Source organism: Salvelinus fontinalis, chromosome 36, assembly GCF_029448725.1.
Source record: "Salvelinus fontinalis isolate EN_2023a chromosome 36, ASM2944872v1, whole genome shotgun sequence".
Taxonomy (NCBI): Eukaryota; Metazoa; Chordata; class Actinopteri; order Salmoniformes; family Salmonidae; genus Salvelinus; species Salvelinus fontinalis.
In genome coordinates, this window is record NC_074700.1 from 33,408,549 (window position 1) to 33,424,980 (window position 16,432).

The following is a 16,432-nucleotide window of genomic DNA, read 5'->3' on the forward strand; positions in this document are numbered from 1 at the left end:
TTCTCACACAATGATGTCCCAGTTTATTAAAATCAAGAAATCAACAATACATGGAAAATACCATTCAACTGTAAATACATGATCAATATATAATATACAGTGGGTCTGGAATTATTGACACCCTTGATAAAGGTAATAATGACTGTATAAAATACATCAATATATAATATATAGTGGAGTCTGGAATTATTGACACCCTTGATAAAGGTAATGACTGTATAATATACATCAATATATAATATACAGTGGGTCTGGAATTATTGACACCCTTGATAAAGATAATGACTGTATAAATAAATAATTTAAATACTGAGCTTTATCACCTGCTCAACATGAGTTAATTATATTATTTTATTGCTATTACGATTGACCTGATTATAATATTTAGTTTAAGGAGTAGTATTTATTTTCTAAATGATTGACCCCCCTAAAGAGTCTAATAAACTAGTCAGAAGGTCAGTCTCTGGTTCTATATTCATAGCAATGACATCATCACACTCCTGTAGATTTTGGGCTGTCAATCATTTTGACCCCTAACTTTTTACAACAAAAATACATTACAAACAAATATATCTCTGAGCAATTATATTATTTTAAATTAATATAATTTACAATTTATTTTGAGCATACAATAGGTCAGTATTTTATTTATTTAATATAGTCATTATTGCTAATCTTTAACAAGGATGTCAATAATTTGACCCCTCTGTATATAATCAAGGTGAATACTAAAAAAGCAGAGCAAAAATAAACACTTAAAGTCAAACAAAAAACTGGCACATTGACATGAAGCTACGATATAAACATTTCACTAAATGGTTTAATCAGTCTTGTTCACAGAAGCTGACAGGTTGAAGCTACAATATAAACATTTCACTCAGTCTTGTTCGCAGGAAACTGAGGGGAGGAGTCTCACAATAATGGCTGGAACAGAGCCAATGGAACAGCATCAAACATGGAAACCATGGAAACCACATGTTTGATGTATTTGATACCATTCCACTGATTCCTCTTCAGCCAATACCACGAGCCCGTCCTCCCTAATTAAGGTGCCACCAACCTCCTGTGGTCTTGTTGATATACCTGATTATCAGGTACTGGACATAAGAGAGTCTGTAACAGATTCTAACAGGAGACTTTAGTCCTGTGGTCTGGTTGATATACCTGATTATCAGGTACTGGACATAAGAGAGTCTGTAACAGATTCTAACAGGAGACCTTAGTCCTGTGGTCTTGTTGATATACCTGTGATTATCAGGTACTGGACATAAGAGAGTCTGTAACAGATTCTAACAGGAGACATTAGTCCTGTGGTCTTGTTGATATACCTGATAATCAGGTACTGGACATAAGAGAGTCTGTAACAGATTCTAACAGGAGACATTAGTCCTGTGGTCTGGTTGATATACCTGATAATCAGGTACTGGACATAAGAGAGTCTGTAACAGATTCTAACAGGAGACATTAGTCCTGTGGTCTGGTTGATATACCTGATAATCAGGTACTGGACATAAGAGGGTCTGTAACAGATTCTAACAGGAGACTTTAGTCCATCATTCCATTCAATTCAACTCTATCAATTCCTGAGGGGGATTAGAAAGACATTGTTTATGGGGAAAACATATATAGAATAACCAGGAAATGGATATAAACCCATAACACAAACATGGGTAGTAAAACTTCAAAAAGTAAAGAACTAACTACTGAAAGTGGATTATAGAGTAATGACTAACACGTTTATCAAAGCTTTACCAAGCTTCATATCACACACAAGTTATATACTCAGAAACACAGCTATATTTTTATAGCAACTCTTCCTCCCCTCTCCAGCTCCTCCCCTCTCCAGCTAATCCTTCCAAAGTCAACTTCTTCTTGACTCTATTAAAGACAGAAAAGATTTAGAATGAAGACATTCAGAATAAACTGACCAGACAGAGAGAGACAGAGGCAGAGAGAGAGAGCGGCAGAGAGAGAGAGCAGCAGAGAGAGAGACAGACAGAAAGAGAGAGGCAGAGAGACAGAAAATGAGGCAGAGAGAGAGAGACAGACAGAGCGAGAGAGGCAGAGACATAGACAAAGAGAGGCAGACAGAGAGTGAGAGAGAGACACACAGAGAGAGAGAGAGAGAGAGACAGACACTCACTCAGACAGAGAGACAGAGACAGACTATATTATATATATATTCTAGGAAACATTAGAATCATAAAGTTACTTTGGGAAGGAGTCTGTTTCCATCATCTTCAGAATAATCAGTTAGAACGTTAATGTATTATTAACATGAAGACAGACTACATCCTCTCTATTCTGACCTCCTCTGTAGACAGTAGATAAAACATGATGTATTATGGGTAATAGAACATGAAGACAGACTACATCCTCTCTATTCTGACCTCCTCTGTAGACAGTAGATAAAACATGATGTATTATGGGTAATAGAACATGCAGACAGACTACATCCTCTCTATTCTGACCTCCTCTGTAGACAGTAGATAAAACATGATGTATTATGGGTACTAGAACATGAAGACAGACTACATCCTCTCTATTCTGACCTCCTCTGTAGACAGTAGATAAAACATGATGTATTATGGGTACTAGAACATGAAGACAGACTACATCCTCTCTATTCTGACCTCCTCTGTAGACAGTAGATAAAACATGATGTATTATGGGTACTAGAACATGAAGACAGACTACATCCTCTCTATTCTGACCTCCTCTGTAGACAGTAGATAAAACATGATGCATTATGGGTACACGACACATTGAAAAAACACAGAGACAACAACACTCACCTTACAGGACAGAATTAGGATCAGCTGAAATGTTAATAAAAACAGAGTCAGTATTATAGTAATAAACCATGAGGTCTGTGATTAACAGTTGACCCATCAGTATTATAGTAATAAACCATGAGGTCTGTGATTAACAGTTGACCCATCAGTATTATAGTAATAAACCATGAGGCCTGTGATTAACAGTTGACCCATCAGTATTATAGTGATAAACCATGAGGTCTGTGATTAACAGTTGACCCATCAGTATTATAGTAATAAACCATGAGGTCTGTGATTAACAGTTGACCCATCAGTATTATAGTAATAAACCATGAGGTCTGTGATTAACAGTTGACCCATCAGTATTATAGTAATAAACCATGAGGTCTGTGATTAACAGTTGACCCATCAGTATTATAGTAATAAACCATGAGGTCTGTGATTAACAGTTGACCCATCAGTATTATAGTAATAAACCATGAGGTCTGTGATTAACAGTTGACCCATCAGTATTATAGTAATTAACCATGAGGTCTGTGATTAACAGTTGACCCATCAGTATTATAGTAATAAACCATGAGGTCTGTGATTAACAGTTGACCCATCAGTATTATAGTAATAAACCATGAGGTCTGTGATTAACAGTTGACCCATCAGTATTATAGTAATAAACCATGAGGTCTGTGATTAACAGTTGACCCATCAGTATTATAGTAATAAACCATGAGGTCTGTGATTAACAGTTGACCCATCAGTATTATAGTAATAAACCATGAGGTCTGTGATTAACAGTTGACCCATCAGTATTATAGTAATAAACCATGAGGTCTGTGATTAACAGTTGACCCATCAGTATTATAGTAATAAACCATGAGGTCTGTGATTAACAGTTGACCCATCAGTATTATAGTAATAAACCATGAGGTCTGTGGTTAACAGTTGACCCATCAGTATTATAGTAATAAACCATGAGGTCTGTGATTAACAGTTGACCCATCAGTATTATAGTAATAAACCATGAGGTCTGTGATTAACAGTTGACCCATCAGTATTATAGTAATAAACCATGAGGTCTGTGATTAACAGTTGACCCATCAGTATTATAGTAATAAACCATGAGGTCTGTGATTAACAGTTGACCCATCAGTATTATAGTAATAAACCATGAGGTCTGTGATTAACAGTTGACCCATCAGTATTATAGTAATAAACCATGAGGTCTGTGGTTAACAGTTGACCCATCAGTATTATAGTAATAAACCATGAGGTCTGTGGTTAACAGTTGACCCATCAGTATTATAGTAATAAACCACGAGGTCTGTGATTAACATCAGTATTATAGTAATAAACCACGAGGTCTGTGATTAACAGTTGACCCATCAGTATTATAGTAATAAACCATGAGGTCTGTGGTTAACAGTTGACCCATCAGTATTATAGTAATAAACCACGAGGTCTGTGATTAACATCAGTATTATAGTAATAAACCACGAGGTCTGTGATTAACAGTTGACCCATCAGTATTATAGTAATAAACCATGAGGTCTGTGGTTAACAGTTGACCCATCAGTATTATAGTAATAAACCATGAGGTCTGTGATTAACAGTTGACCCATCAGTATTATAGTAATAAACCATGAGGTCTGTGATTAACAGTTGACCCATCAGTATTATAGTAATAAACCATGAGGTCTGTGATTAACAGTTGACCCATCAGTATTATAGTAATAAACCATGAGGTCTGTGATTAACAGTTGACCCATCAGTAATAAACCATGAGGTCTGTGATTAACAGTTGACCCATCAGTGTTATAGTAATAAACCATGAGGTCTGTGATTAACAGTTGACCCATCAGTATTATAGTAATAAACCATGAGGTCTGTGATTAACAGTTGACCCATCAGTGTTATAGTAATAAACCATGAGGTCTGTGATTAACAGTTGACCCATCAGTATTATAGTAATAAACCATGAGGTCTGTGATTAACAGTTGACCCATCAGTATTATAGTAATAAACCATGAGGTCTGTGATTAACAGTTGACCCATCAGTATTATAGTAATAAACCATGAGGTCTGTGATTAACAGTTGACCCATCAGTATTATAGTAATAAACCATGAGGTATGTGATTAACAGTTGACCCATCAGTATTATAGTAATAAACCATGAGGCCTGTGATTAACAGTTGACCCATCAGTATTATATTAATAAACCATGAGGTCTGTGACTAACATCAGTATTATAGTAATAAACCACGAGGTCTGTGATTAACAGTTGACCCATCAGTATTATAGTAATAAACCATGAGGTCTGTGATTAACATCAGTATTATAGTAATAAACCATGAGGTCTGTGATTAACAGTTGACCCGTCAGTATTATAGTAATAAACCATGAGGTCTGTGATTAACATCAGTATTATAGTAATAAACCATGAGGTCTGTGATTAACAGTTGACCCATCAGTATTATAGTAATAAACCATGAGGTCTGTGATTAACAGTTGACCCATCAGTATTATAGTAATAAACCATGAGGTCTGTGATTAACAGTTGACCCATCAGTATTATAGTAATAAACCATGAGGTCTGTGATTAACAGTTGACCCATCAGTATTATAGTAATAAACCATGAGGTCTGTGATTAACAGTTGACCCATCAGTATTATAGTAATAAACCATGAGGTCTGTGATTAACAGTTGACCCATCAGTATTATAGTAATAAACCATGAGGTCTGTGATTAACAGTTGACCCATCAGTATTATAGTAATAAACCATGAGGTCTGTGATTAACAGTCGACCCATCAGTATTATAGTAATACACCATGAGGTCTGTGATTAACAGTTGACCCATCAGTATTATAGTAATAAACCATGAGGTCTGTGATTAACAGTTGACCCATCAGTATTATATTAATAAACCACGAGGTCTGTGATTAACAGTTGACCCATCAGTATTATAGTAATAAACCATGAGGTCTGTGATTAACAGTTGACCCATCAGTATTATAGTAATAAACCATGAGGTCTGTGATTAACATCAGTATTATAGTAATAAACCACGAGGTCTGTGATTAACAGTTGACCCATCAGTATTATAGTAATAAACCATGAGGTCTGTGATTAACAGTTGACCCATCAGTATTATAGTAATAAACCATGAGGTCTGTGATTAACAGTTGACCCGTCAGTATTATAGTAATAAACCATGAGGTCTGTGATTAACAGTTGACCCATCAGTATTATAGTAATAAACCATGAGGTCTGTGATTAACAGTTGACCCATCAGTATTATAGTAATAAACCATGAGGTCTGTGATTAACAGTTGACCCATCAGTATTATAGTAATAAACCATGAGGTCTGTGATTAACAGTTGACCCATCAGTATTATAGTAATAAACCATGAGGTCTGTGATTAACATCAGTATTATAGTAATAATAATAATAATAAAATTACATCATCTTCACCTGGGGGGGGGATATATTAATTTATGTTGAAACCAAAACAGGAACATACAGACAGACAGACAGGTACATAGACGAGTACATAGAAAGACAGACAGGAACAAAGACACTACTTACGGAGAAGATTTTCACCGGAATTTGCTGTAAACAAAAAACAGATTATCAGTTAGAAGACATGTTGAAACCTTCTAAAACCATCATGTTATTACACATATCAAACCCTGCTGGTCACCTCCTCAGAGCCTGGTTCCTCTGGTCTACCCAGTACAGTCAGTAGAGGACTGGTCACCCCTCAGAGCCTGGTTCCTCTGGTCTACCCAGTACAGCCAGTAGAGGACTGGTCACCTCCTCAGAGCCTGGTTCCTCTGGTCTACCCAGTACAGCCAGTAGAGGACTGGTCACCCCTCAGAGCCTGGTTCCTCTGGTCTACCCAGTACAGTCAGTAGAGGACTGGTCACCCCTCAGAGCCTGGTTCCTCTGGTCTACCCAGTACAGCCAGTAGAGGACTGGTCACCCCTCAGAGCCTGGTTCCTCTCTACCCAGTACAGCCAGTAGAGGACTGGTCACCCCTCAGAGCCTGGTTCCTCTGGTCTACCCAGTACAGTCAGTAGAGGACTGGTCACCCCTCAGAGCCTGGATCCTCTGGTCTACCCAGTACAGCCAGTAGAGGACTGGTCACCCCTCAGAGCCTGGTTCCTCTGGTCTACCCAGTACAGCCAGTAGAGGACTGGTCACCCCTCAGAGCCTGGTTCCTCTCTACCCAGTACAGCCAGTAGAGGACTGGTCACCCCTCAGAGCCTGGTTCCTCTCTACCCAGTACAGCCAGTAGAGGACTGGTCACCCCTCAGAGCCTGGTTCCTCTCTACCCAGTACAGCCAGTAGAGGACTGGTCACCCCTCAGAGCCTGGTTCCTCTGGTCTACCCAGTACAGCCAGTAGAGGACTGGTCACCCCTCAGAGCCTGGTTCCCCTCTACCCAGTAGAGGACTGGTCACCCCTCAAGAGCCTGGTTCCTCTCTACCCAGTACAGCCAGTAGAGGACTGGTCACCCCTCAGAGCCTGGTTCCTCTCTACCCAGTACAGCCAGTAGAGGACTGGCCACCCCTCAGAGCCTGGTTCCTCTCTACCCAGTACAGCCAGTAGAGGACTGGTCACCCCTCAGAGCCTGGTTCCTCTCTACCCAGTACAGCCAGTAGAGGACTGGCCACCCCTCAGAGCCTGGTTCCTCTCTACCCAGTACAGCCAGTAGAGGACTGGTCACCCCTCAGAGCCTGGTTCCTCTCTACCCAGTACAGCCAGTAGAGGACTGGTCACCCCTTAGATCCTGGTTCCTCTGGTCTACCCAGTACAGCCAGTAGAGGACTGGTCACCCCTCAGAGCCTGGTTCCTCTGGTCTACCCAGTACAGTCAGTAGAGGACTGGTCACCCCTCAGAGCCTGGATCCTCTGGTCTACCCAGTACAGCCAGTAGAGGACTGGTCACCCCTCAGAGCCTGGTTCCTCTGGTCTACCCAGTACAGCCAGTAGAGGACTGGTCACCCCTCAGAGCCTGGTTCCTCTGGTCTACCCAGTACAGCCAGTAGAGGACTGGTCACCCCTCAGAGGCTGGTCAGTTGTACTTAATTATAGTAACAGTATGTGATTAACAGTTGACCCATCAGTATTATAGTAATAAACCATGAGGTCTGTGATTAACAGTTGACCCATCAGTATTATAGTAATAAACCATGAGGTCTGTGATTAACAGTTGACCCATCAGTATTATAGTAATAAACCATGAGGTCTGTGGTTAACAGTTGACCCATCAGTATTATAGTAATAAACCATGAGGTCTGTGATTAACAGTTGACCCATCAGTATTATAGTAATAAACCATGAGGTCTGTGATTAACAGTTGACCCATCAGTATTATAGTAATAAACCATGAGGTCTGTGATTAACAGTTGACCCATCAGTATTGTAGTAATAAACCATGAGGTCTGTGATTAACAGTTGACCCATCAGTATTATAGTAATAAACCATGAGGTCTGTGATTAACAGTTGACCCATCAGTATTATAGTAATAATCATAATCTCTATATGTGAAACTCTAACAAGACCCACTTACCTTCTAAGTTCTTCCACTTCTTCTTCTCTGACAAAAGAAATGTAATAACAAATGTATAAAAACATTATTATGTTTATGACCCGCAAGGTCATCCAATTAGCAAAATGTGACAGACTTCCTTTTGCCTTGGTCGTGGTTTGTGGGTCAAAGGTCAAACTCTCAATTTGCTCTACAACAAGCATCTAATAGACAGTATATGGGTCATTCCTAGTTATATCCTGATCTAATACTGGACTGGTCTGAAGGTAACCTGGTATAAATGAATAGAGTCTAATGGACAGTATATGGGTCATTCCTAGTTATATCCTGATCTAATACAGGACTGGTCTGAAGGTAACCTGGTATAAATGAATAGAGTCTAATGGACAGTATATGGGTCATTCCTAGTTATATCCTGATCTAATACAGGACTGGTCTGAAGGTAACCTGGTATAAATGAATAGAGTCTAATGGACAGTATATGGGTCATTACTAGTTATATCCTGATCTAATACAGGACTGGTCTGAAGGTAACCTGGTATAAATGAATAGAGTCTAATGGACAGTACATGGGTCATTCCTAGTTATATCCTGATCTAATACAGGTCTGGTCTGAAGGTAACCTGGTATAAATGAATAGAGTCTAATGGACAGTATATGGGTCATTCCTAGTTATATCCTGATCTAATACAGGACTGGTCTGAAGGTAACCTGGTATAAATGAATAGAGTCTAATGGACAGTATATGGGTCATTCCTAGTTATATCCTGATCTAATACAGGACTGGTCTGAAGGTAACCTGGTATAAATGAATAGAGTCTAACGGACAGTACATGGGTCATTCCTAGTTATATCCTGATCTAATACAGGTCTGGTCTGAAGGTAACCTGGTATAAATGAATAGAGTCTAATGGACAGTATATGGGTTAGTTATATCCTGATCTAATACAGGACTGGTCTGAAGGTAACCTGGTATAAATGAATAGAGTCTAATGGACAGTATATGGGTCATTCCTAGTTTTATCCTGATCTAATACAGGACTGGTCTGAAGGTAACCTGGTATAAATGAATAGAGTCTAATGGACAGTATATGGGTCATTCCTAGTTATATCCTGATCTAATACAGGACTGGTCTGAAGGTAACCTGGTATAAATGAATAGAGTCTAATGGACAGGATATGGGTCATTCCTAGTTATATCCTGATCTAATACAGGACTGGTCTGAAGGTAACCTGGTATAAATGAATAGAGTCTAATGGACAGTATATGGGTCATTCCTAGTTATATCCTGATCTAATACAGGACTGGTCTGAAGGTAACCTGGTATAAATGAATAGAGTCTAATGGACAGGATATGGGTCATTCCTAGTTATATCCTGATCTTTCTAATACAGGTCTGGTCTGAAGTTAACCTGGTATAAATGAATAGAGTCTAATGGACAGTATATGGGTCATTCCTAGTTTTATCCTGATCTAATACAGGACTGGTCTGAAGGTAACCTGGTATAAATGAATAGAGTCTAATGGACAGTATATGGGTCATTCCTAGTTATATCCTGATCTAATACAGGACTGGTCTGAAGGTAACCTGGTATAAATGAATAGAGTCTAATGGACAGGATATGGGTCATTCCTAGTTATATCCTGATCTAATACAGGACTGGTCTGAAGGTAACCTGGTATAAATGAATAGAGTCTAATGGACAGTATATGGGTCATTCCTAGTTATATCCTGATCTAATACAGGACTGGTCTGAAGGTAACCTGGTATTAATGAATAGAGTCTAATGGACAGTATATGGGTCATTCCTAGTTATATCCTGATCTAATACAGGACTGGTCTGAAGGTAACCTGGTATAAATGAATAGAGTCTAATGGACAGTATATGGGTCATTCCTAGTTATATCCTGATCTAATACAGGACTGGTCTGAAGGTAACCTGGTATAAATGAATACGTTCATTAGACATCAGAGGTCAAGGACCAGTCAGAGATCAAGGACCAGTCAGAGATCAAGGACGAGTCAGAGATCAAGGACCAGTCAGAGATCAAGGACCAGTCAGAGATCAAGGACCAGTTAGAGATCAAGGACCAGTCAGAGATCAAGGACCAGTCAGAGATCAAGGACCAGTCAGAGATCAAGGACCAGTCAGAGATCAAGGACCAGTCAGAGATCAAGGACCAGTCAGAGATCAAGGACCAGTTAGACATCAAGGACCAGTTAGAGATCAAGGACCAGTCAGAGATCAAGGACCAGTCAGAGATCAAGGACCAGTCAGAGATCAAGGACCAGTCAGACATCAAGGACCAGTTAGACATCAAGGACCAGTCAGAGATCAAGGACCAGTCAGAGATCAAGGACCAGTCAGAGATCAAGGACCAGTCAGAGATCAAGGACCAGTCAGAGATCAAGGACCAGTCAGACATCAAGGACCAGTCAGAGATCAAGGACCAGTCAGACATCAAGGACCAGTCAGAGATCAAGGACCAGTCAGAGATCAAGGACCAGTCAGAGATCAAGGACCAGTCAGAGATCAAGGACCAGTCAGAGATCAAGGACCAGTCAGACATCAAGGACCAGTCAGAGATCAAGGACCAGTCAGAGATCAAGGACCAGTCAGACATCAAGGACCAGTCAGAGATCAAGGACCAGTCAGAGATCAAGGACCAGTCAGAGATCAAGGACCAGTCAGAGATCAAGGACCAGTTAGACATCAAGGACCAGTCAGAGATCAAGGACCAGTCAGACATCAAGGAGACATCAAGGACCAGTCAGAGATCAAGGACCAGTCAGAGATCAAGGACCAGTCAGAGATCAAGGACCAGTCAGAGATCAAGGACCAGTCAGAGATCAAGGACCAGTCAGACATCAAGGACCAGTCAGAGATCAAGGACCAGTCAGAGATCAAGGACCAGTCAGAGATCAAGGACCAGTCAGAGATCAAGGACCAGTCAGAGATCAAGGACCAGTCAGAGATCAAGGACCAGTCAGAGATCAAGGACCAGTTAGACATCAAGGACCAGTCAGACATCAAGGACCAGTCAGAGATCAAGGACCAGTCAGACATCAAGGACCAGTCAGAGATCAAGGACCAGTCAGAGATCAAGGACCAGTCAGAGATCAAGGACCAGTCAGAGATCAAGGACCAGTCAGACATCAAGGACCAGTCAGAGATCAAGGACCAGTCAGAGATCAAGGACCAGTCAGACATCAAGGAGACATCAAGGACCAGTCAGAGATCAAGGACCAGTCAGAGATCAAGGACCAGTCAGAGATCAAGGACCAGTCAGAGATCAAGGACCAGTCAGAGTTCAAGGACCAGTTAGACATTCAAGAGTTCAAGGTTAAACTCACCTTTAGTACATTTTCTCCAGTAGACACCAGCTAAAGATGCAAGAACTGCAACAGCTGCTGCTATTAGACCAACAATCAACCCTACTTGTGATTTAGGAAACACGTCATCTGAAACAGAGAAGTCATGTCAAACCATTACAACACCTACATATATACTGTACAGGAAGTAAAGCATGATTTATAAATACTACTGAACACAGACCAATAAGGTCATCCCCTAGGAAACCGTCCTCCACTAACTAGTCTAACTAACTAGGGGTCTCAGGTATTTGGTTTAACCAATGAAGACCAATGAAGGCCTCACCTGGGACATGAATCTCTGTCTCCTTCAGGTGGTTGATCTTCATCTGATTAACTCTACAGGTGAACCTGTTGGTGTCAGTCTTGTCCACGGTGACATGTTGTCTCACAGCGTAGAGGTCCTCTGAGTCCCTGTGTTTCTCTGGAGGTCCATCAGCAGGGAGGATGGTTCCAGAACTGTCCAGCCACTCCATCTCAGGTTCAGGACACCAGCCTCCAGACTCACACTTCAGGACCACCCCCCAGCCTTTAGTTCCAACAATAGAGATCACTGGCTGAGATACAGCACCTACACAGATACAAGATAAAACAGAGATCACTGGCTGAGATACAGCACCTACAGATACAAGATAAAACAGAGATCACTGGCTGAGATACACAAGATAAAACAGAGATCACTGGCTGAGATACAGCACCTACACAGATACAAGATAAAACAGAGATCACTGGCTGAGATACAGTCCTACACAGATACAAGATAAAACAGAGATCACTGGCTGAGATACAGCACCTACACAGATACAAGATAAAACAGAGATCACTGGCTGAGATACAGCACCTACAGATACAAGATAAAACAGAGATCACTGGCTGAGATACAGCACCTACACAGATACAAGATAAAAGAGAGATCACTGGCTGAGATACAGCACCTACACAGATACAAGATAAAAGAGAGATCACTGGCTGAGATACAGCACCTACACAGATACAAGATAAAACAGAGATCACTGGCTGAGATACAGCACCTACACAGATACAAGATAAAACAGAGATCACTGGCTGAGATACAGCACCTACACAGATACAAGATAAAACAGAGATCACTGGCTGAGATACAGCACCTACAGATACAAGATAAAACAGAGATCACTGGCTGAGATACAGCACCTACACAGATACAAGATAAAACAGAGATCACTGGCTGAGATACAGCACCTACACAGATACAAGATAAAACAGAGATCACTGGCTGAGATACAGCACCTACACAGATACAAGATAAAACAGAGATCACTGGCTGAGATACAGCACCTACACAGATACAAGATAAAACAGAGATCACTGGCTGAGATACAGCACCTACACAGATACAAGATAAAACAGAGATCACTGGCTGAGATACAGCACCTACAAAAACAAGATAAAACAGAGATCACTGGCTGAGATACAGCACCTACACAGATACAAGATAAAACAGAGATCACTGGCTGAGATACAGCACCTACAGATACAAGATAAAACAGAGATCACTGGCTGAGATACAGCACCTACAGATACAAGATAAAACAGAGATCACTGGCTGAGATACAGCACCTACAGATACAAGATAAAACAGAGATCACTGGCTGAGATACAGCACCTACAGATACAAAATAAAACAGAGATCACTGGCTGAGATACAGCACCTACACAGATACAGGGTTCATACACATTGACAGATGTAATTTCATGACTTAACAAAATGTCCAACAGATGTACCATTTCCTGTCATTGATCAGGGCACTTAACCCCTAGAAAACCTGTTAGGCTCCTTTATAAAACACATGTGGTCAACCCCTCAGTCTGGAGAGACACTGGGTGGTCAACCCTCAGTCTGGAGAGATACTGGGTGGTCAGCCCTCAGTCTGGAGAGATACTGGGTGGTCAACCCTCAGTCTGGAGAGATACTGGGTGGTCAACCCTCAGTCTGGAGAGATACTGGGTGGTCAACCCTCAGTCTGGAGAGATACTGGGTGGTCAGCCCTCAGTCTGGAGAGATACTGGGTGGTCAGCCCTCAGTCTGGAGAGATACTGGGTGGTCAACCCTCAGTCTGGAGAGATACTGGGTGGTCAACCCTCAGTCTGGAGAGATACTGGGTGGTCAACCCTCAGTCTGGAGAGATACTGGGTGGTCAGCCCTCAGTCTGGAGTGATACTGGGTGGTCAACCCTCAGTCTGGAGAGATACTGGCTGGTCAACCCTTAGTCTGGAGAGATACTGGGTGGTCAACCCTCAGTCTGGAGAGACACTGGGTTGTCAACTCTCAGGCTTTTGATCAAGCCCTGCTCAAACACATCAATGTGGTTTGTTAGAGGGGGACTGGAATAAAAGCCTGCACACCCATTATCTCTCCTGGAGGATGGTTGACCGCCCAGTATCTCTCCTGGAGGACGGTTGACCACCCATTATCTCTCCTGGAGGACGGTGGACCACCCATTATCTCTCCTGGAGTACGGTTGACCACCCATTATCTCTCCTGGAGTACGGTTGACCACCCATTATCTCTCCTGGAGGACGGTTGACCACCCATTATCTCTCCTGGAGGACGGTTGACCACCCATTATCTCTCCTGGAGGACGGTTGACCACCCATTATCTCTCCTGGAGGACGGTTGACCACCCATTATCTCTCCTGGAGGACGGTTGACCACCCATTATCTCTCCTGGACGACGGTTGACCACCCATTATCTCTCCTGGAGGACGGTTGACCACCCATTATCTCTCCTGGAGTACGGTTGACCACCCATTATCTCTCCTGGAGGACGGTTGACCACCCATTATCTCTCCTGGAGGACGGTTGACCACCCATTATCTCTCCTGGAGGACGGTTGACCACCCATTATCTCTCCTGGAGGACGGTTGACCACCCATTATCTCTCCCGGAGGACGGTTGACCACCCATTATCTCTCCTGGAGGACGGTTGACCACCCATTATCTCTCCCGGACGACGGTTGACCACCCATTATCTCTCCTGGAGGACGGTTGACCACCCATTATCTCTCCTGGAGTACGGTTGACCACCCATTATCTCTCCTGGAGGACGGTTGACCACCCATTATCTCTCCTGTGGGATGGTCGACCACCCATTATCTCTCCTGTGGGATGGTTGACCACCCATTCTCTCTCCTGGGGGATGGTTGACCACCCATTATCTCTCCTGGAGGACGGTTGACCACCCATGATCTCTCCTGGAGGATGGTTGACCACCCATTATCTCTCCTGGAGGATGGTTGACCACCCATTATCTCTCCTGGAGGATGGTTGACCACCCATTATCTCTCCTGGAGTACGGTTGACCACCCATTATCTCTCCTGGAGGATGGTTGACCACCCATTATCTCTCCTGGAGGATGGTTGACCACCCATTATCTCTCCTGGAGGATGGTTGACCACCCATTATCTCTCCTGGAGGATGGTCGACCACCCATTATCTCTCCTGGAGGATGGTCGACCACCCATTATCTCTCCTGGAGGATGGTCGACCACCCATTATCTCTCCTGGAGGACAGTTGACCACCGTTGATGTAAAACATTGCAACATTACAACCAAATACGTTTTATGCCTTTGTTCGCTACCTAAGGAGTGTTCGCTACCTAAGGAGTGTTCGCTACCTAAGGAGTGTTCACTACCTGAGGAGTGTTCACTACCTAAGGAGTGTTCGCTACCTGAGGAGTGTTCACTACCTGAGGAGTGTTCACTACCTGAGGAGTGTTCACTACCTGAGGAGTGTTCACTACCTGAGGAGTGTTCGCTACCTAAGGAGTGTTCACTACCTGAGGAGTGTTCACTACCTGAGGAGTGTTCACTACCTAAGGAGTGTTCGCTACCTGAGGAGTGTTCACTACCTGAGGAGTGTTCACTACCTAAGGAGTGTTCGCTACCTGAGGAGTGTTCACTACCTGAGGAGTGTTCACTACCTGAGGAGTGTTCACTACCTGAGGAGTGTTCACTACCTGAGGAGTGTTCGCTACCTAAGGAGTGTTCACTACCTGAGGAGTGTTCACTACCTGAGGAGTGTTCACTACCTGAGGAGTGTTCACTACCTGAGGAGTGTTCACTACCTGAGGAGTGTTCACTACCTAAGGAGTGTTCACTACCTAAGGAGTGTTCACTACCTGAGGAGTGTTCACTACCTGAGGAGTGTTCACTACCTGAGGAGTGTTCACTACCTGAGGAGTGTTCACTACCTGAGGAGTGTTCACTACCTGAGGAGTGTTCACTACCTGAGGAGTGTTCACTACCTGAGGAGTGTTCACTACCTAAGGAGTGTTTACTTTGTAGGCTGACTAGCATCTATGGAGTTACAATGTCCCAGACACTGGATGGCCATCTGGAAGTATCTACAAAACAAGTTCTGGAGCCACAATCTTTTTTCCAAAAATGAATGTCCACAATTCACTAATTATTATTTTGATTCAAATGATTTGATTCAATTGAACTGAATACAATGAAGTCAATCATTAGTTTTGTCGAAAATAAATGAATAATACAATGAATCACTGTAGGTGTGCAGAACAATTCTACCCTTGTCTTTGAGAAAAACATTCTAAACATTTTCACAAAATGTATATAATTTATAACATCACAGACACAGTCAAACACACACACAGATCCTGCATCTCTACCCTTGTGAAGTACAATCAAACAGTCACAATGTAACTTACAAATAGATATATATTAT

General features: G+C 42.1%; 1 protein-coding gene across 1 annotated transcript in view; it reads right to left on the reverse strand.

Annotated features, from left to right (window-relative positions):
* The window catches only part of LOC129835624 (putative selection and upkeep of intraepithelial T-cells protein 1 homolog), a 74,256-nt gene continuing 57,824 nt past the window's right edge, over positions 1-16,432 (reverse strand). Inside the window, exons 4-9 of the mRNA XM_055901337.1 lie at positions 11,991-12,275; positions 11,687-11,794; positions 8,352-8,378; positions 6,363-6,386; positions 2,796-2,819; positions 1-1,878 (exon numbers count right to left, since the gene is read on the reverse strand). Coding sequence (XP_055757312.1) covers positions 2,797-2,819; positions 6,363-6,386; positions 8,352-8,378; positions 11,687-11,794; positions 11,991-12,275 — 467 coding nt within the window. The 3' untranslated portion in view covers positions 1-1,878; position 2,796. The remainder of the gene's footprint in view (positions 1,879-2,795; positions 2,820-6,362; positions 6,387-8,351; positions 8,379-11,686; positions 11,795-11,990; positions 12,276-16,432) is intronic.